This window comes from Dermacentor albipictus, chromosome 5, assembly GCF_038994185.2.
Source record: "Dermacentor albipictus isolate Rhodes 1998 colony chromosome 5, USDA_Dalb.pri_finalv2, whole genome shotgun sequence".
NCBI classification, from domain to species: domain Eukaryota; kingdom Metazoa; phylum Arthropoda; class Arachnida; order Ixodida; family Ixodidae; genus Dermacentor; species Dermacentor albipictus.
Window position 1 is genome coordinate 42,567,417 of NC_091825.1, and position 20,494 is coordinate 42,587,910.

General features: G+C 46.2%; 1 protein-coding gene across 1 annotated transcript; it reads left to right on the plus strand.

Annotated features, from left to right (window-relative positions):
• The first annotated feature begins 19,014 nt into the window (after positions 1 to 19,014).
• LOC135900519 (arylamine N-acetyltransferase-like) lies at positions 19,015 to 19,998 on the plus strand. Its single transcript, XM_065430002.1, has one exon. The coding sequence runs from the start codon at positions 19,015 to 19,017 to the stop codon at positions 19,996 to 19,998; it is 984 nt and encodes a 327-aa protein (XP_065286074.1).
• Positions 19,999 to 20,494: the final 496 nt, after the last annotated feature.

A 20,494-nucleotide genomic window follows, 5' to 3' on the forward strand; every position in this document is an offset into this window, starting at 1 on the left:
CTGATCAAGAAACGCCAATGTATGAAAGCCTCTAACCCTACAGCTAGAATAGAACTGGCAGAACTTTCGAAGTTAATGAACAAGCGTAAGACAGCTGACATAAGGAAGTATAATATGGATAGAATTGAACATGCTCTCAGGAACGGACGAAGCCTAAAAACAGTGGAGTCATTTAGCTGTGCTGATACTGTTTGCCGTGTGTTTCGCACCAGTGCTTCGTGACATCGGCTGTATTGCGTGTTTTCGCCGATGGCTTACTACCACAATGGAGGGATCTGTGTTCGCCGCCTTCGTGCCTCGGTGCGTCTTTGTACGTCGCACGTTCGGATAGCACTTTTTCCGGGAAGTGAAATACATTGCACTTCGTTTTTCGTCAACAATGTGAATATTTTTAGGTGTTACTCACGACAATTTTTGATAGATGGGCGCTTCTGCTCTGTGAGTTTTCGTCATCTTTATTTTATACGAGGGTTCCGCTTGTCATCAGCAGTTCAGCACTACCGCATTTCACGACTGTAGCTGAAACCATGTAATTTTTACCTAAACTGCAGCACCACTGACAAAATGTTTCCCAGCTAGAAACTACTTAAATTTGATGGAGACCCGGCAAAGCGAAGTTTTGTAAATACCGTGTTTCATGCAGAGGTGTTCTTGTTCCGGTGAATAGGCAGAACACTGGCATATCAGCGTATAATACAGATCTTGTTTTATTTGCAAAATAATTCTTACAGGCGGCATTCAATCGATTGAATTGAAAACACTAATTGATCATTGAGGCAGTACTACACTATTCTTATGTTTCAAAACTGGAAAAACTACCTGTGCATCACTCTATCCGACAATATAAACTTTTTTTCTGTTGTCCGTGCCTCATTTAAAGTAAATTGTAACTGTAGGCAAACCTCGTGTTACTGTAACAGCTGCCGCAAAAATTTTACGTTATGTCCAAACGAAGTCTTCAGTTGTTCTTGTCAAGCTCTCCATTAGCCAACCTTTAGCGTAACGTTAGCAGGACTTACTGAACTACTTCTAGACGTCCATGGCTACAAAATATATTGATCAAGACAGCTAATACACTTTTGAATTCGCCGTTCAAGACATCTTTTGGACATCAAATAGCTGCTGGCGTGTTTCGTTGGCAGTCTCCATACGGACGCCAATCATTCACATCACTCTTTGGTAGCAAGTGCAGCGTCCAAGCCTAAACACTAGATGAAGGACGAATGATGCCTAGTTGCAGCATGTGCGCGAACTCCCGTTTAGCAATCACCAGACGCTCACCGAACAAGGAGCGAGGACGCGAAGGGAACTGGGGGACCAGGCGTGATGATGTGCTGAGTGATCATGGGGCCAGCAGGCTTGTTCAAATTATGTTTTTGTGGCCTCAGGGAACACAGCAAAGGTTTTCTGATAAAGACTTCAGTTGCAAGTGAGTGAATAACAGTGGGGCAATCAACTTTCGATAGAACTCCAGCAATCAGCAGACGAGTAGTACCATCGATTAGCCGTTGGTTTCACATGCTTACGCCAAGGTTGTTCGTAGAAAGAGAGGAAATCCGAACAGATGGTAGCATGGACGACGTAGTCATCATGATTATCAGCCTGTTTTATGTCCACTGCAAGGCGAAGGCCTCTTTCTGCAATGTCCAATTACCCATGTCCTGCGCCAACTGATTCCAACTAGCCCTCGGGAATTTCGTAATTTCATCGCTTCACCTAGTCTTCTGCCGCCCACGACTCCGTTTCTCTCCTTTTTGTAGCCATTCTGAAACCCTAAGGGTCCGACGGTTATTTAACTGGCGCATTACATGACCCGCCCAGCTCCATTTTTTTCTCTTGTTATTGATTAGAACATCGGCTATACCCCTTTGCTCTATGATCCAAACCGGTCTTTTTCTGTCTCCTCAAGTTTTGCCTAGCAATCTTCGTTCTACCGCGCTTTGCGCGGTCCTTAACTTGTTCGCAAGCTTCTTTGTCAGTCTCCAAGTCTGCCCCATATTCCAGCTCTGGTAAATATCATTGATTGTGTACCTGCCTTTCAATGATAATGGTAAGCTTCCAGTCAGGAGCTGACAATGTCTGACGTGTGCGTTCCAACCAATTTTTACTCTTCCGAGAATTTCCTTCTCATTATTAGAGTTCCCTGCGAATAATTGATCTGGGTAAACGTGCTCCTTCACAGACTGTAGTCTGACTTGTGATGCTGAACTCCTGTTCCTTTGCCCGGCTACTCATGGTTATATTCGTTCTTCTGCATATTATTCTTTAACGCCACTCTTACACTCTCTCTGGTAAGGTCCTCAATCATTTCTTGCAATGCGTCTGCATTGTTGCTGAGTAGAACTATGTCAACGGCGAACCGAAGGTTATTGAGATATTCGCTGTCGATTCTTACTCCTAGGCCCTCCCAGTTTAATAGTTTGAATACTTGTTCCAATTAAGCAGTGATTTGGAGTCAATAGCATTAAAGAGATTGTCTCCCTGTCTGACCCTTTTCTTTAAAGGTATCTTCCAGCTTTTCTTGTGTAGAATTGAGGCAGCTGTAGAAGCTCTGTAGGTACTTTCTAAGGTATTTACGTAAGCGTTCTTTACTCCTTTTAACGTAATGCTTCTTCGAGTGCTGGTATTTCTACTGAATCAAATGACTTTTCGTAATCTATAGAAGCCATATAGAGAGGATTATTTCACTCTGCAGATTTATCGATAACCTGATTAATGACAACGATGCGATCCATTGTAGAGTATCCCTTCCTGAAGCCGGCCGGTTCCCTTGGTTGACTAAAGTTCAGTGTTGCCCTTATTTTATTGGAGATTATTTCCCTGAATATCTTGTATAATTGGAATAATAGTAATAATAACATAATAAAATTTAATACATAATATAATAATAGTAAGAATATATTTAAATATATGATAATAGTAATAATCCCTAGAAAATATTAAGCCCATTAGCTTACTCCCAGTAAGCTAATGGGCCTATCATATTCCAATTCTTTAACGTCTCTCTTTTCGTGGATTAGAATACTGCTTGCATTCTTTCCCTTTTCTGGGACCCTTGCAGTCGATAGGCCCTTCATATAAAGACCCGCCAGTTTTCCTAGCATTAGGTCTGCTCCATCTTTGCTTAAATCGACTGTTATTCCATCTTCTCCTACCGCCCTTCCTCGTTTCATGTCTTGCAAGGCCCTTCTCACCTCATCGCTAGGTACAGAATCAGTTTCTGTATCCTGTTCAATACTGTTTCTAATGCAGGTATCCTGACTAATCTGGATATTGTACAGGTCAGTATGAAATTTTTCCGCTTTTTTTTTACTATATCTTCGAGATTGCTGATGATATTACCCTGCTTACCTTTCTTAGTTTGTCCTACGCCAAGATTTTTTCTCACTGATTTCAGCCTGCGTCCGTTTTTTGCAGCTTCTGGGCCTTTCTCAGATTATAGTTTCGAATACCACTTTTTTCTCCTTGGTGATCAGTTTTGACAGTTCCCCGAATTCTATGTTATCTCTTGAATTGGACAGTTTCATTTTTTGTCGTTGCTTTGTTAGGTCCTTTGTTACATGGGAGACCTTGCCTACTAGTAGTCTTCATGCCTTGCCTTCCACTTCGATTGCTGCCTCTGAAGCCAGCCTAGTTACGGTTTCATTCATTAGTTCTATCGCATCATCATCTCTCTGTTCTAAGGATGCATATTTGTTTGCAAGTACCAGCCTTAATATGCCTGCTTTTACCCGTACTGCCTCTAAGTTGACCTGTTTCTTCTTGACCAATTTTACTTTTCTCTTTTCAAATTCAGGTGAATCGTAGCCCTCACTAATCTATGATCACTTCACTTACCCTAGGTATCACTTCTACATCCTCCACTATGCTCGGATCAGCACAAGATATGAAGTCAGTTTCATTTCTTGTTTCACCATTAGAGCTTTTCCAGGTACACTTTCTGTTGCTGCGCTTCCTGAAAAAGGTGTTCATTATTCGAAGCGTATTCCTTTCTGCGAATTCCACCAGCATCTCTCCTCTAGCATTCCTAGAATCGGCGCCGTAGTTGCCAGTTGCTTATTCACCAGGTTGCTTTTCCCCACTTTCCATTGAAGTCGCCGATTACTACAGTATACTGAGTTTGCACTTTTCTCATTGCGAATCCAACACCTTCATAATACTGATGTACTTCCTCATCATCGTCACTGGATGTTGGAGCGTAGGATTGTGCTACCTTTAATCCATACCTCTCATTAAGTTTGATTAGGACTACAGCTACCCTCTGATTAATGCTGTAGAATTCAATGTAGCCCGCTATGTCCTTATGGATTAGTAATCCTACCCCGTGTTGCTTCTTATATAGGAGACCTCTGTAGCAGAGGACATGTCCGTTATTCAGCAATGTATAAGCCTCACAAGTTCTTCTAATCTCACTAAGGGCGATGATATTCCAAACAGTCTGATAGTTCCTCAAAGAGTCCTGCTAAGCTAGCCTCACTTGAGAGGGTACAGGTGTTAAACCTTCCAAGGGTAAGTTTCCATGGGCGGCCTGTCCGGACCCAGAGGTACTAAGAATCTCTGGGGACGACGTAACGACGACTAAAATCCAGCGGAACATGCGTCGTAATCCGACGTCCATGGTAACTGAACGAAGCCAGCATGTCGCTATTAAAGAGGCGTTAGTCGCGCGGAGTGACTGTCTGCGAGGATTCGAATGGCAACAATTTCTGGATGGGGGGCACTACACTAAGGTCGGCGCCAGTGTCGATAATGACACGCATGATCGCAGTTTTGTCCACAATGATGAGCAGGCGGCCAGCTCAAGGGGAGGGTTCATTTGCGACCATCAGGGTTCCCTCCAGTCGGTTCCCGATTAGGTACTAGGTGGAGTGCATTTCCTAGCCCGATGTGAAAAACGCAAGTGATACCAGCAGGCTCTGTGAAACAAAGGGGTCCTTGCTCGCTTGCCGTGAGAAGGCGACGAAGCACACGGCTTGAGGAGCACTGGCGTTGCCTGGGCTCGTGAAGTGAAGCAATGGCAGCCGTGATGTCGCCAATTCACGATTCGAACTTGGTGACCGAGGGGAGCTCAAGGGTAATCGCGATGACACAAACCGAAAAGCAATAATGGCCCGATTATCGGCGAGCTCAACCAGTCGGAATATTGTGTTGTCATCGGCGGCGACAACGAACCGGAGAAAATGCTGGGGAAGCCTTTGCAGGAAACGCAGGCAGCATACCTTCGCGCAAGACCTGCCGCATCCGGTACAGCATTTGCGACGAGCGTGAATCACCAACTTCTTCGCTGGTGAAGATTTCTTGCGAGCGAGTGCGTTCTGAAGGACGGTACGCGTCAGGAACTTCGCCTTCAGACGATCATTCGGGTGTTCGCCCAAAGGCTGGGTGAGGACATCAATGAGGTCGTTGACTACCTCGGGTGAGAGTGCCTTGATCACGTTGCACTACTGCATCGTCTGCGAAATTATCCGGTGCAGTTAGGATTGCACCTCAGCCTGATGTAACCACACCTTGGGATTTTTTTTCCCCAGAAGGTCAGCAGCTGAAATCGTATCACTGGGATATCAAGGGGTGAGGGCTTGACGCGGCTGGTGGGCTTCACAAGTCGAGCACTTGATGTGCAGCAATGTTGCCAGGTTCGGTCATGCTTTAGTTCTATGTCACAATTGTAGAGCGCGAAAGGAAATAAAAAAGCCAAAGTTTATCACGAAATGCGAACACTCCGTTGTTATACCTAGCGAACAGCTACTTATACGAAGTCAGGATATCAGTTTTAATCGGACGTTTATTTGTGAACATAGACATACTAACTAAATTAACAATCATGATGTTACGCGCGCAGAAGCAAAGAAGAACACATTTCTCTCGTTTACCGTGGAAACTCGCTGCAAAACGCTGCAGTCAGGAAGCGTGGCAGTAGCAGCGAGCGAATCGATATTTGTGCAGACGCTCGCACCAACGCGAACTCAGTCGCGTAAACACAGAGCAGTGTGGACTCTACCCGTGTCTGATGGATTTCAAGACACAGCAGTCCAGCCGAGCGCGCGGCCTCCCGGGCCTGTACTATAACGCCCGCCTTACCCTGCTCTTCACCCGCAGCCTTTTGCATGACGGAACGCGGCGGACTTCCACCCCGCTTTTGACCGTTACGTGCGCGAGGCCGAGCCGTGATCACTGGTTCACATTCGCACGCTTTTGCTTGCACATACAGCATACCGCGTGCGGCAACGATATTATCGACCTGACATGTTATACGGAACCTCACGGCCACGGCGACGCCGACGGCAGAAATGCGCCTGAGTGTCCATATAATTGCTATCGAAATAAGATGACCCGCACGTAAGTTCCAGAGCTGATACCGGAGTCTATGCCCGAATATGGCGTACATGTTTATTTCTTTCGTTCTCTTTGCGTTGATAGCCCCTGGCATCGCAGCAGATGTGGGCCCCACAAATTTGTTTCAGGAAAAATTCGCATTTAAGTACTTCATCTTCACAACACCACCTTGATGGTGTTGGTGTGACAAGGAAACAGTAAACAAGGAAAAACTAAACGGAAAAGAAATAATATCAACCATTCAAAAGGCCAAAGTAGCAAAGTTTGTTATGAACTTCAATGAGGGTCGCGACATCTCGTCCAAAAGAATCAAATTGTTTATGTGACACTCTGATGCAGCGTTGACTGAAAAATTCGTCCCCTATATTTCTGATATAAAACGTCTTTATGACTGCCCTCCTAATTTATTGTTAGCAGTCTACAACCAACTACAATGCTAAACTAAATGGGTGCGGCATAAGTAGCTGAGGGCCAACTCATGCTCCCCGTGTATAGTGCTAATGCAGCAACCACTTTGACTGGTGTATGACTTGACGCAAATTAACGACGCTTGGTAAACCATAGCGGTCTTGCATGACCTCTGGCAGTATGTGTTTTATCTGGCAACCGCCATCACTATGCATATCGGGAGCTTTTACTTTTTTCCGAACTCGCGGACTCAATTGCGACAACTTATGTTCTGTGAAAAGTGTCGTAAGGTTGTATCTTGCTTCCGCTTTCTTCAGTCCATGGGAAAGTTTGTGAACGTACGGGAGAACAGAAAGCTTTCTTGAACCACACACTGAGCTGTCCTTGCTCCTTTTCTCCTGAAATGAACTAGTCGAGAGTGGCGAATTTGTCGTCCATTCCATCTTTGTCTCCGTTTGGTTGCGCAGTTACATAATCAATACCATGTCGCCCAGCTGTTAGTACTTAACTGGAACATGTTTTAATGGAAAATCACGTGATGCATTCAGTCTACTCATTTGCAAGGACTGCAACCCTGTCGGCTCCATCATACGGGAGTGCAAGCGTTTTGAGAACGCCGAAAGCCGTCACACCGTCAATCGTGCGTGCGGCAGCCCAACACGACAGCAACATTGTCGTGCTAAACGTCCCTGCATTACAGGTGCCGGTAGCTGGGGAGCATATGAGAAAGCTTCTTCAGTGGGAAATCGAGGGTCTGTCTAACGCTTAAACGTGCTCCCGCGCTTTTGAGTCTACGTCCCCGGTGACACCACTTGTCCAAGTCATCGTTCGTCCGAAGCTGCTCAAGGCCCGAAGCTCCCGCTACGCTGTCAGACACCGGCCGAATGAATGCCAAAGACGCGCCTATTTGCTTCAGGTGCCTTCGTAGAGGTCACGTACCCCGTTATGGCAAGCGCTGGTCATGACCTCCTCATGCACCGTATGCCCAGAACCGTCAAACTAACCTTTACAAAAATTTTTGAAGAAAGGCTCAAAAGCGTGGCAGTTTGGGCGAGTTGGTATGTCATGACTGTTTTAGGCTTGTAGCGCAGCTCGGAAGAGCAAAAAAGGAATAAGGTAGGGAATAGGTAGGTAGAATAGGTATTGCCAGCAGCAAGCGAGATCACCTAAAGGTGTTCTTTAGCGCGAAAACGCACAAACCTGACGTCCCGTTGAGGGTTATTGTTTCAGAAAAAGACACGTGGCAGAAGTCTGTCGCACTGTTTCTGCAGGCCAAGCTAGCCATTTTACCCGTGAATGACCCATTGTTAATACGCAACTCCGATGAAGTAATTGAATTTTTAAAGGACAACTCTGATCGAGGCTTTCAACTCTTCTCCGTCGATGTGAAGGACCTCTACTATTCTATTCCTCACAATGACCTGCTGTCAGCTATATCGCAGACAATTGATGAATTTGGCGTCACCCGTTTTCAAAATAATGCTGGGATGTCTAGTGATCACTTTTTAGAACTTTTGAGCTTTTATTTGTCATCTACGTTCATTACATGGAATGACACCATCTATTTGCAAAAAAACGGAGTGTGCATTGGTTCGTGCATTGCCCCGCTCCTCAGTGATTTGTTTTTAGCTCGCCTAGACGTCGCCATGTCAGTCAACCTTTGTCAGACTAACATTTTTAAAATATTTCGTTACGTGGACGATTTTTTGTTTTGTGTTCAGTGTTCTCCGGCTGACCTTGAGACTGAGGTCGCCTTGGTAGTGCCAATAGTCCAAGAATGCCTAGCGCCCCTTGACGTTACCTACGAGCTCCCACAGGATCATGAGATCCGGTTTTTGGATTTGCGCTTAGCTTGTTCGGATATTCATACGTGTTGGTCCTATGAACCGCGTGCTAACAAACCACTTCTCCCGTTTCATTCTGCCCATTCCAAGTTGATCAAGAGAGGCATTGCTAACCTTTGCCTTAATAATGCTTTGAAAAAGTCGTGCCACCATACTGTGTCGTCTAGTTTTGCCTCTCAGTGCGATCGGCTTTCGCAGGCTGGTTATCCCGTTTCCCTACAAGTATCAATAGCAGAACGAATTCTAAGAGAGCGTAGAAAAGACAACCAGCACGCAGATAATCCTGTAACTACTAGGGGTAGGACTAGCGTCATCCCTTATATTCACACCGTCTCGCATAATCTTAAGAAAATCGCACAGCGAGCGAATGTTCGTGTAGTGTTTTCTGCCCCTAACAAGCTAATGAGGATTTGCAAACTCACTAATCCCAATAAGGTAGCTCCTCTTTCCTGTGATAAGAACCACAAAAATAAGTTTGTTAATTGCACACATTGTGTCGTTTATTGTTTTCCACTCAAGTGCGGAAAACGTTACGTTGGTCAGACTGGCCGATGTCTGAATGACAGGCTGCGCGAACATCGTTACAATGCCAAGAATTGTATTACAGCTGGGGGGTTTCTGGCGCAGCACTGCAAAACGTGTGGTTGCGAACCTATCTTAGAGGAATGCGTCATTCTTGGTCGCAGTCGTAATCAGCTCACAAGAGAAATCATCGAAGCAAAGGCTATCATTGGTCTGGGCCATGCATGTGTAAGCTCACCTTCATTATCATTATCAAACAATGAATTGGCGTATCTCCGACTGCAGCCACAGGCTTTCTGAATGTTACCACTTGGTTACTATCGGTTTTGTTGCTTCATGTCTTTGTTATCTCCTGATGTCATATGGTTTGCCGAGTGTATAAGTAGTCTCGTGTCACGAAATAAACTGTCAGTTGGAAGTTAGCGCTCACTCTGTTTCCCGTTCCCTTTGATTACCCCTACCTTATTCCTTTTTTGCTCTTCCGAGCTGCGCTACAAGCCTAAAACAGTCATGAAGAAAGGCTATAGGCTGTCTCTAGACATGTGGCCTTAATATAGTTGGAGACTAGTCTATAAGACGTCTGAGGCTATAGACTTTATAGACTGTCTAGGGATTAATGAAAACTCAAGTTTGTATACAAATGCCTGCGCAATGTCTAAAGACAAAATTTTATAGGCTTATACACTTTTAATGAGGCCCCCACCGATGAGGGCCTCATTAACTTGAATGAGGTAGCACACCGCTCTGCGCGATAATTGACCCGCCGCGCAGAGTCGTAGACCACCTCTTCGAGTTCTGAACTCCTGGTTCAAAAGACGCGAGGACGCCTGGTCAGGTACAATGACATCACCAAGCACTACCAGCTAGGCAGGCGGTTGCTGCCCCCACCTCAAACCATGCTGAAACGTCGCCAGGCAGTCATCTGGCGACAATCGCAAACACAAACATTTCCCAGTCCGGTGCGATTGCCGCACATTTTTCCGCGCAATACCCGACTTCTCTATGCAAATTGTGTCAGGAAACTAGAGCGACGCGTTCACACATGTTGTGGGAGTGTCGGGTTACATCTACTACAATTGCAGTGGCTGGCAGTAGCCGCCGCTCTGCGCAGCTACAACCTCAAGACACAAGAGTGGGCAGTCTAGCAAGCCCGAGAGGCGGCGACGAGGCAAGGCCTCGAAGTCCCCTCATGGGAGACCTGAGCCCGGGTAGTCAAATCTGCCGGATACAAAATAAAGTTGTTTCCATCCATATAGGCTTATACATTCTACTTTTGCAGCTGAAGCCTATGGAATGTTTACCCGCCGTAGTTGCTTAGTGGCTATGCTGTTGGACAGCTAAGCACTAGGCCGCGGGATCGAATCGCGGCAGTGCCGGCCCCATTTCAAAGGGGTCAAAATGCGAAAACATCTGTGCGCTTAGATTTAGGTGCTCGTTAAAGAAACCCAAGGGGTCAAAATTTCCGGAGTCTTCAACTACGGCGTGCCTCATAATCAGATCATGATTTTGGAGCGTAAAACCCCACAATTTACCATAAAATGGAATGTTTACAGTTATGTCTATAGACTGCCTGACTTTTCAAATATATGACTGCAGTCTGTCTATGCACTTGTGGCCTGACACTTTCGGTAGACTGTGGCATACAGGTTGCGTATAGAAAGTTGCTGTAGACCAGTCTATAGCTAATCTTTACAGGGTGTTACAGCTAACTTGTGCAAAGTATTTAAAAAAAACATAGGCGCTACACGTGTCTAATCGGCGCAGGATTGTTCTGAATCCTATGGAACACGTCGTATTTTGGCCAATCCGCCAAGCTGGGTGATCAACAAAGATTGCTTGATTGACATTTTAAATTATAAACCTAGCAAAATATCTTCAATCCAGAAGTTCTAGCACTTGTGCAGAAACGTGGAAATATTTCATCTATGCTAACTGCCCTGTTTATTTATTTTCCATGCTTTCTTTAAAGTGCGTGAAATCTAAAAATACCACGGGACTGCCAGCTAATGGGCGGAACTTTGGGTGCCCTCGAATGTAAGTTTAACGTATTAGCAAAGACTCCTCCGTGCACAGAGATCAATTGAAAAGCTGTCGGTGGCTGCGACGGACGTTAAGCGAGAAGTGGTACGTGCGCTTTTAAGAAAGAAAAAAATCGTAAACGAACATGCGGCCGCCAAGTGCGAAAGCAATATCCGACGGGAGGCAGCATAGTTTCCATCTCCGTCCTTCATAACACTATCAGCTTAGCCCCCTCCATCGTGTTTCTTCATTAGTCCAAAAAGATGATGTCAGATGATGAGGTTTGATGTCGTTAAAAAGTCTGGCGCCATGCATTAGGGCGCCGTCTGCCTCTAACGTCATTCCGTAGTCCGTGCCGACTTCACTGCCCATGATTCAGACACCTGCATCTTCGCCATCTCCGACTTGAGTGATATACGCAATCAACACCTTAGCGATGCGAGCTTGTGGGCCATCATCCATCATCAACGCTGCACCACTCCAATGCGTCTCTCCAACTATTCGTGTTCCATGAATATATTGCGACATCCTTTAACGTCACAGAGTTGCAGAACGGGTGCCAAAGAACGGAAACGCAGTCCATGACAGCAGAAAACTAGGCGGGGCGATGAAGTTAGGGAATTCGCAGGTGCAAGCTGGAGTCAGTTGGTGAAGGACAGTGTAATTGGAAATTGCAAGGAGACGCCCTCGCCCTCCAGTGGACATAACATAGGCTAATAATGATCATAATACCGTCACCGCGTGTATGTTCAAGATCATGAAATCAACGCTGAAGAAGCACGCGGATAAGAAAACAGAGACAACGACGTCACGTTGACCGTTCATCTAAAGTGCTCTCATCTGTGACGTACACTGGCTTTCTCGTCTCCTACTACATCGTGACGCTTTTGGATGTGCTGGGTAAGATTGCCTCATGCTTGGCACTCCTTTGCGGGGACATATATGAACTCGGAATCACTTCCATTCATCGCAAACCTTGTTTACTGATAGTGTCACTACCTGCTAGGCCTAACGCCAGGATTCAGGCTGCTGGAGGATCCCACATAAGCGCCTCTACCTCCTTCCGCCAGGGCCACGGCAACTACATCGCAGGTCGTGCTTCAGGATCCTATGATTCCATTGTATTTCCATGGTAACGCTTTTGAAGATGTCCAAGATTGGTTGGACCAGTTCGAGTGCGTCGCCAGTATATTGACTGGGGCTCCCAACAAAACCCGTCTAATGTTTATTTTACCCTTCAAGATAGTGTGCTAACGTGATTTGTGAACCGGGAAGGGAGTCTGACCACCTGGGGTGTCTTCCGTACCCGGATGCTAGACATTCCCTTGTAGTACCATAAGGCACAATGTGCAGTGCCTTCTCGAATCGCGTATTCAAAAACCGTCGCTGTGCGCTGTATATGTGCGTGGGAAACTGCGCAATGATGAGCCGGCAATCACGGCTCAATCTCGGGCGCGCAAGGGAGGAAAGCAGGGAGGAAGGGCACTGTCTTCCTTCGCGCGCAAGGCATCACAGGGAGAGGAGGGAGGACCGGGAGGGGAGGGGGGAGAGGGGTTAGCTTATTGCAGCGGCTGCAGCGTATGGCGCGGCCACGCTGGCCCCACCTTGAAAGTGATCTGCGACGAGTAGAGTCTACACTCCATCTCACAGACTGGTTGCAGTACTGCCGAAGGTAGGAAACGTGCAAAGGCAATACTTGCGCAGCGGTATATACTTCGCGGCGTAACTGGCTGATTGTTGTCCGGGCTAGAGAGTTTTATTTTCCTTTGCTACATGACACGGTACAGCGGTACACGACATATTAGGATCTTTCTGGATGCACGTCTTAGAGCTAGCTTCAACTGACATCATTCTTGGAACAATGTTTGTGACCAAGCGCGGTGAAAACTACGTCCCTGACGTCATGTGCAAGTTATCTATATAGATGGCTTGGACTGACATCATCCTAGGTGCCATATTTGTGACGCAGCATGGCAGAAGGCTGCATTCGTGACGTCACGAACAAGGTATCTATAACGCTAATTATTGTGACAGTTACCGCCTGCGATCGTTATAGCCATCCTAACTCTGCTTACATGGCCACCCAGCTTCGATCCCAGTTCGCGCTTGTTGCTGTCTCTCCGCCCTGCCAGCAAGAAACGAGCTGCAAAATCAGTCATTGTTGTCTCAACTCAAGCTGAAGTCAAAGCATTAGGTATGCTATGTCGTAAATATTCAGATTGGCAGCTTGCTTTCACGCTGCTAGGACTACAGCCATGGCACCTAGTCATGAAACTGGTTTCATTTCTCATTGACAGATGGCGCCGCAGCGTGAGTATTGTTGATGAGTTGTCGATGAGGAACGATATAAAATCCTCATTGTTCACTACATAATTAATTTACTACCCCGCTCTAACAACCTACTTGATAACGATAGCGTGCAAATGTCAACTAGACGCTGAGCAGATGTTGTGGAGAAGGTGAACATCTGTAAGGGCATTCGTCCGTAATACTTGCTAAGGGAGCTTCAGCGTAACTAGATGGAAAGCGTACAGGTAAAGCGAAGCCTTGCCATCGCATGCATGTAAATGCAGCTTATGATTACGGAGTCGAAACGCTTTTTACGTCAATTCACCAGCTCTGGAGCATATAACAGGATGGGAAGCGAAGGCTGAGTAGACGACGCGGAGCGATGAGCACATCTCGTATTGTATCCGGCCTTCCTATTGGCTAAGAATTTCTCTAAGTTCCACAATGCTGCCACCAGCTTATGAGATAGAGTATAGGTGCGCGGAGGGCTCAAAGCTTTGTGTGCGCTGGATTTTTGACGCTAAGTTCGCGTCAGGGCGACAGGCAGCACAAAGGTGAATTATCGCGCTCCACCTCACATGCCATCTCCTGCGTTTTGACAGTACGTTTCCGCGGTCATCGAGTGAGACGTGTTCATGTTGGCTTCTGTGTGCGCGTCACCATACTTGTCAGTTTTGCCAGTAAGCGAACGTTTACCAGTTTATACGGCTGATGAAACTGCGGTCCTTACTTGGTATAGCTGTCTACCAATTTGCTATCGCAATCGATGGTCTGCCTTTCAGGCAAAACGAAGACTTTATTCTTTGTTTTCTGGGCGTGTGTTTGAACTGATTTGCACAAATTCCCTTTCGCACACTCGATGCGAGAATCCAAATGGAAAGGAGGAACCCCAGTTCTTATTACTTGCTGTCTTAGTCTTACTGTCAATTTCAACAAAGTGCAATCATACATGCACTTCAAGTTTTCACATGCGACGCCTGTCGTGCAGGAAGAAGCGTATCTGGAGCGTTGCACTGCAATGCAAAGTTGTGTTAGAGATTTGACGTACAACGCTAAGAGCGAACAATCCATATTTAAAGCAATCAGCTTCGGTTTGAAACACACGTGGCCACAACGAAATTTTCGGCGATAGGCTATGTTTTCGCACTAGCTAGTTTGGCTTTGTCGATACGTGTAAGAGCAGCGATGTTGCTATTTATTAATAACTGGATGATGATGGCTATTGTTTTATTTTAGGGACCTTAATAGGTCGCGCGCTGGCCTATTAAGCACTCGAACCTCGAGGCTCGCACTATACAGCTGGCTTGCAACCGGTGCAACCAGGCCAGTGTTGCCATATTACTGTGCAGTTTGAATATCCATTATTTATCGGACACGTAGGAAGAGAGAGCCGAGATGACGTCGAAGAAGTGTGTTACGGGTAGATAACTAATGCTGCGGAGATGAAACTCCGGTTATCAACGGATAACCGACTTGATCTTCGGGAGCCTTCGGTTTTAGCTCCCCAAGATCTGAGTTCCTCAGGACTCAAAAAAAGTTCTTGTCATGTCTTGTCATCTATGGACGAAGCACGCAGATTAGTACCTTGGCCAAGATAGCGAATAAAAGATCTACACTGTGGCATGACAGTATTAACTCTGCTGGTTTCTGCCATCTCATTTGGAAAGGGAGAGAAGGGTTCCTAGCGTGGAGTTTAGTTATAGTCACCTCCCAGTTACCAAGCTATCGGGACAGAACATCGTTAAGGTTAGCAAGTCTGATGCGGTGATTGTACAAACGACAAGTCTGAAGGTAGCCGGGGAGCGAAATTTTTCTTCCAAAGCAATAATAGGGACGCCTGAAGAGAACTCGCGCCATTACGGTTAGCGTCGGCATTGTCGCGCTGTCCTGCGTTCGAGAATGCCAGCAAGGCCAGCGATAGGAGTATTGGGAGCTAGGTCTCAAGAGACATGCGGTGCGTGGGGCAGCCGCACATGCTAGCTCGCTTCGCGCACGCAACAACCTACGTGCACGATTGAGCCATGCTTCCTGAAGGCTGTTTCGTCTGCTTGCAGCTTTCACAGCGGGAGTGCAGTTTGATTTTTCACGAGAACGCGTGGCTCCTGAAAATTTGTACTTTTGGTACAACACGCAAAGTATAATTGATGGCGTCTACTGTTGCTGTGATGCAAGCTGCCCGTGTCTAACGATAAATTTTGTTGGAAAAGAATGCATTAAAATCAGCGTGAAGAAAATTGCCCAACAGTTTGCTCAATACATGGAGATTCCCTTGTGCAACTTCGTTACAGATCCCATTGGGTTTATATGGAACAATCTTGGAAAAACTATTCCTTATTTATTGAATGTACATGAAACTGGCCTGCGCGCTTCCATAGGATTTTATGTTCAACTGAAATCGCGGCACAATCGAAGCGAATACTAGAAAAATTTACCGACGATTACGATGCTCCCTAAGGCAAAATTTGAACACAGCCGTGTAGGTGTTTTCATTTCGCGATATATTGGCTGGCGCGGGCAATTTTTATCACGTTAGAAACGTAGCGAAGTGCCTTCCCACGAATGCCTTGTTAATACTGACGCTTTGGCGCAATTCACAGCAGCCGCTGCAGACAAATCTCCACTGATGCAGCGCTTTGTTTCCGTACAGATGACAAGCGCTATTCTGGAGCCACCTCGTAGCTATCGTCGCCACAAAGCTGGTCATGTACGGCACTACCCTTTTCTTCTCACGCTTTCGCCATACCATTGTCCTCCTCTTTCCGCCTCATGGCTCCACAGCACCCTCCTCCTGGGCTTTTCTCCTCGCACTGCCTTCGCTAACCTTGTCTTTCCTCTCCCGCTGCACTCTGCGTTCGTTCTGATCTTTCTCCATGTTCGTTCACTCGGTTACGAGGTAGAACGCCGACGCTCTCTGGAGTCACAGGCTTCTAATAGCTGCGCTCCAAAATAAAATTGCTATTTGGTGTGAACATTTTAAAGGCGAGCACAAGACGGATATGGGCTGCGCAGCTTCAATCGGCCTTTTATTGGCGAGACATTATTAGGGTAAATGAACGCCAGAGGAATGCAGGAAGCAAAGATAGGTACTCGAACTTGGCTACCTACTTTCCATCTTATGGATGTATCCGAATGTAGGGCAAAACTACTGTTCTTAATAAGCATTAGGACAAAAAGATATGAACTATACACCAAGTCAGCCTGTGAATAAATAGACTGGTTATGCGTCCGTCAATCTTCCATGACCCGCATTGATAAACTGACTTCTGTCTCAGTATGCGCCAGCACATGCAGGAAGCAGCGCTGCCAAATTTAAGAAAATTTCCCTAGATGTAGGAATCTTCAACCTTGTTTAGGGAAATAGGTGAAGCTTGATTCATAGGACATTAAAATGTCGAAACTGCTGACAATACGGCGTGCTTTGATTTCAGTCACCGCAAGCTGCCTTTACATGAGCCTGCGAGTAAATAATATTTAATATATAATAGAGCAGTGAACACATTGTTGCCCGAAAAACGACAGGATCTGCATGCGCTAGGTCCTTCAACAGAGTACGGCCACCGCGATTTTACTCTTCGTATTTCTAGCTGGGGTGCCGATGTATGCACACTCTGGAGTAAACATTTGTCTGTAACCTGTAAACCACGCGTATGCTAGGACACGAAACAAACCAGCGAGGGAAATCTGGGTGTGGCCGGACTCGTACACCTAGCACCCTGCACGACAATGTGGTCGTGGCGCTAAACAGCCAACTAGGCACACGTATGGACTACATACCAGAGAACCGCTCAAGGGCATGACAACCTTTGATATCGTCCCAGTGGTTCATGCGGGTGGTGTTGCTTTTCTTGTGAGAAGAGATGGAAATTAACTTCTTGTCTTCGTGCGTTGCTCTCTGATTGATACGTAAGCGCGTAATTTAGTGAGGCTACATCAGTACACAGTATGAAATATTTCTTCGTATCTTTTACAAAGAAGTTGTGAAGTGGCGCTGTTTGTACACTGTTACACTCTGCAAGTCAGGTCGGGCGCCATTCTTTCCTATATTTCGAATACGGTTCCGTGTAACCTCCACACTTTGGCCTATGTGCAAAGCACGGGGCATGTAATTAAGAACGAAGTGGCGCTAGAGTTCACGATTCTGTTGACAGTGATTTTACCTAGTTTTAGCTGACTGAGCTTTTTATGAATAGATAGCTTGCACGTGCAGTCACAGACGTAGCTTCTCATCGCGAAAATTCTCCATTATGGCACGATGACGACGTAAGCGTCTAATATTCCCTGCCGCGAGTAACCGCCCTCTTTGGAGGAAAGAAAGCTTAGGAGAGACCCCTGCCCTACCGGCAGTGTTGGAGCCACGCGATACGTCAGAGGACGCAGCTCCTCACCGAGCTGGTTCACCAAGAAGACACCTTCGACGATATTAGTGCGAGCCTGCTGTGCTAGAAGAAACTTGAGTCAGTGGTTGCTGGTAGTCAAGTTCCCGGCTACCCGGCAGAAATCTAGCCAAGCTGATAAAAACATAATGGTAATGTATACGATTATAAGATCTACGGTGATCATAAATCCGTCCTTCAATGTCGAGAAAGTATACTTTGTCTACTTAGGACCTGTCTAACCCAGAGATGCCTAAATAAACAAGTTTCTATTCACTGAATCATTGGACTACATTTATTATTGCGATACTATTCTTTTACAGAATATCATGCACCCAGTTCAATATTTGAACATTGCTTGAAAATCTTTGGTACCTAACCAACCCATTACTACTAAAAAAATTACTGATGCCGCAACAGAACTTACGAGTGAACTCAATTAGACCCATAGCGGTTCAAAATAGTGGCTTCTTGGGCTAGTTACGTGGTTATGCTAAGGGTGCCAGCCAAGTTGAAACATCAAAACCATGAAACGCAAACCTAGATAAAGTGTCGGGGAGGCAGTTGCCCATCTTCCTTTTGAGTCGTTGTCACTTAGTCAATGTTTGCTTCTGTTTTTTTTTATGCTGTTTCAAGTTCGCAGTCATTTTCGTAGTGTAGCCGATAGTCGTATATTTTGTTGCTAGTTTTGCGAGGTTGTCCAGTGTAACCCACGAAAAAGAAAAAAAGAGGAAGTCAGCGATACAGGGCCCGATCGTATACTATACGCGCGGTGCTGCAGCATTTTGACGCAAACATTTTAGATAAAGGGGGGACTGCAGCCTGCACATAAGAAAGCTCTGCTAGCATCCGATTCACATTTCCTGCGAGCAGGGAAAGTCATGGAACGTTGGTTGTTCGGAAACAGATGTTCGGTGCCCGTGGTACAATTTCAACGCAACAATAGAAGCAGGTTCGCTTGAGAGAGAGGCATAAATTTATTTGTTAAAAAGGAGAAAATTTCCCCTGCGTTTATGTACGTATTTACGTGCTACTCTGTTTATAGATAGGGGGGAGCGGTAGAAATGCTCTAGGATGAGCAGAGGGGAATGGAAAACAAAGCCAAACATAATATTACCAGTCACGGTATATATACATGAGACACACATGGTGTTGCTCATGCAAAAGTGTGGACGCGAAGTGCTGAGTTTGTGCTAGTTTGACAGAGTAAACTCCGAGTAAGAGACATGACGAGTCCAGTGCTCCTTTCCCCGCCACAAAACCTCGACTGCGGCTCCCAAAATGGTGAGTCATTCGAGCATCCAGACCCAGAGCTCTTCGCCGCAATGGCAAAGCGAAAGATAGATTTTGGTGGCTACCGCATGGGACCACTTAACCCGAAGGAATTGCTGCTTTGCCTTGATGTCCTGAAGCTAGAGCCCAGTGCCCTGAGAGTAAAGGACCTGGCCACCTTGAACACTCTCATCAAGGCCCACGTTGAAAGGATTCCTTTCCAAGATATAGACGTGTTCGTCGGCCATCAGCCACCGCTTGATGACGAATCGGTGTTCTGCAAGGTGATTGAACAACGTCGCGGTGGCTGCTGCTTGGAGCTCAATAACATCTTCGGCAGGCTTCTGCTGACACTGGGCTTCAAGTTCCACATTCGGGCTTCCCGGGTCCGCTGGAGCTGCCCAATGGACTCGTCACTCACTCCCCTAATACACATGCTCTTATGCATCGACCTAGACGAGGAAGGCGAGTACTTCGCAGACTTGGGCTTCGGCGGTGGGCCCAACCCGTTCAAAGCGCTTCCTGTAGAAGGCGAGGCTGAGCCTTACCGTGCGCGCAGACTCGATGAAGAAGGTAACATCGAGGTGGCCATCAAGTGGACGCGACGCGATGGCGCATCGCCGACTTGGCGTCCCCTGTACGACGTGTTTCCTCAACCGCAACATTGGATCGACATCGTCCCAATGCACTGGTACTACAAGCTGCACCCGCGATCACTTTTCCATCACACGCTCATAGTGGGGCGCTTCGATGACGATTCGTGGCTGATGCTAGTGGACGGTCGCTCCTCTCGCCGCTCAACCATCGGGCAGGTGGAGCGGCGTCACATCAAGGACGTGGAAGAAGTTCTTCGCCTCTTCGACACCGAGTTTGCTTTAAAGCTGAATCCCGACGTCGACGTAGATTTCCTAAAGTCAAGGATTAGGAGCGTTATTTAAAAATTCAGCAGGAGAGAAATTGGCGATTGAATGTTTTATTTTATCTCCAGCGTGTTTTCCGCAACATTGAGCAAATACCTGTCGTGAAACTTACATGTAACATTGCCCGGTGTGGAATAAATATACTGCACGGAGTGCTGACTTCGACTAGTTGGTTCAACAACCATACGTTGTCGTCTTTTCTTAGTTCTGCTTGTCTCTTGTAGACGCTCAACATAGGAAAACCTTGAATGTCCATGCCCTCACGATAATTACTGCGTGCATTGCCATTCAAATATTACAGATAGGTGTTTATTTGTTTATTATTAAATTATTTATTTATCTTTATTTTTATTTATACAAGATGCCCTCAATGCCATGTTGGCATTACAGAGTAGTATATTTGTCGGAAATTATTGGAGATGCAAGTCTTAAACCAATATTTATCGAGCTTGCTGGCGATGGAGACGGAGAGGCGACTTCATTCCAATAACGTCCTTGGCACAAATCAATGAAA

Coding starts and splice junctions, on each gene's coding strand:
- LOC135900519 (XM_065430002.1), top strand. CDS start 19,015: ATGACGAGTCCAGTGCTCCTTTCCCCGCCACAAAACCTCGACTGCGGC.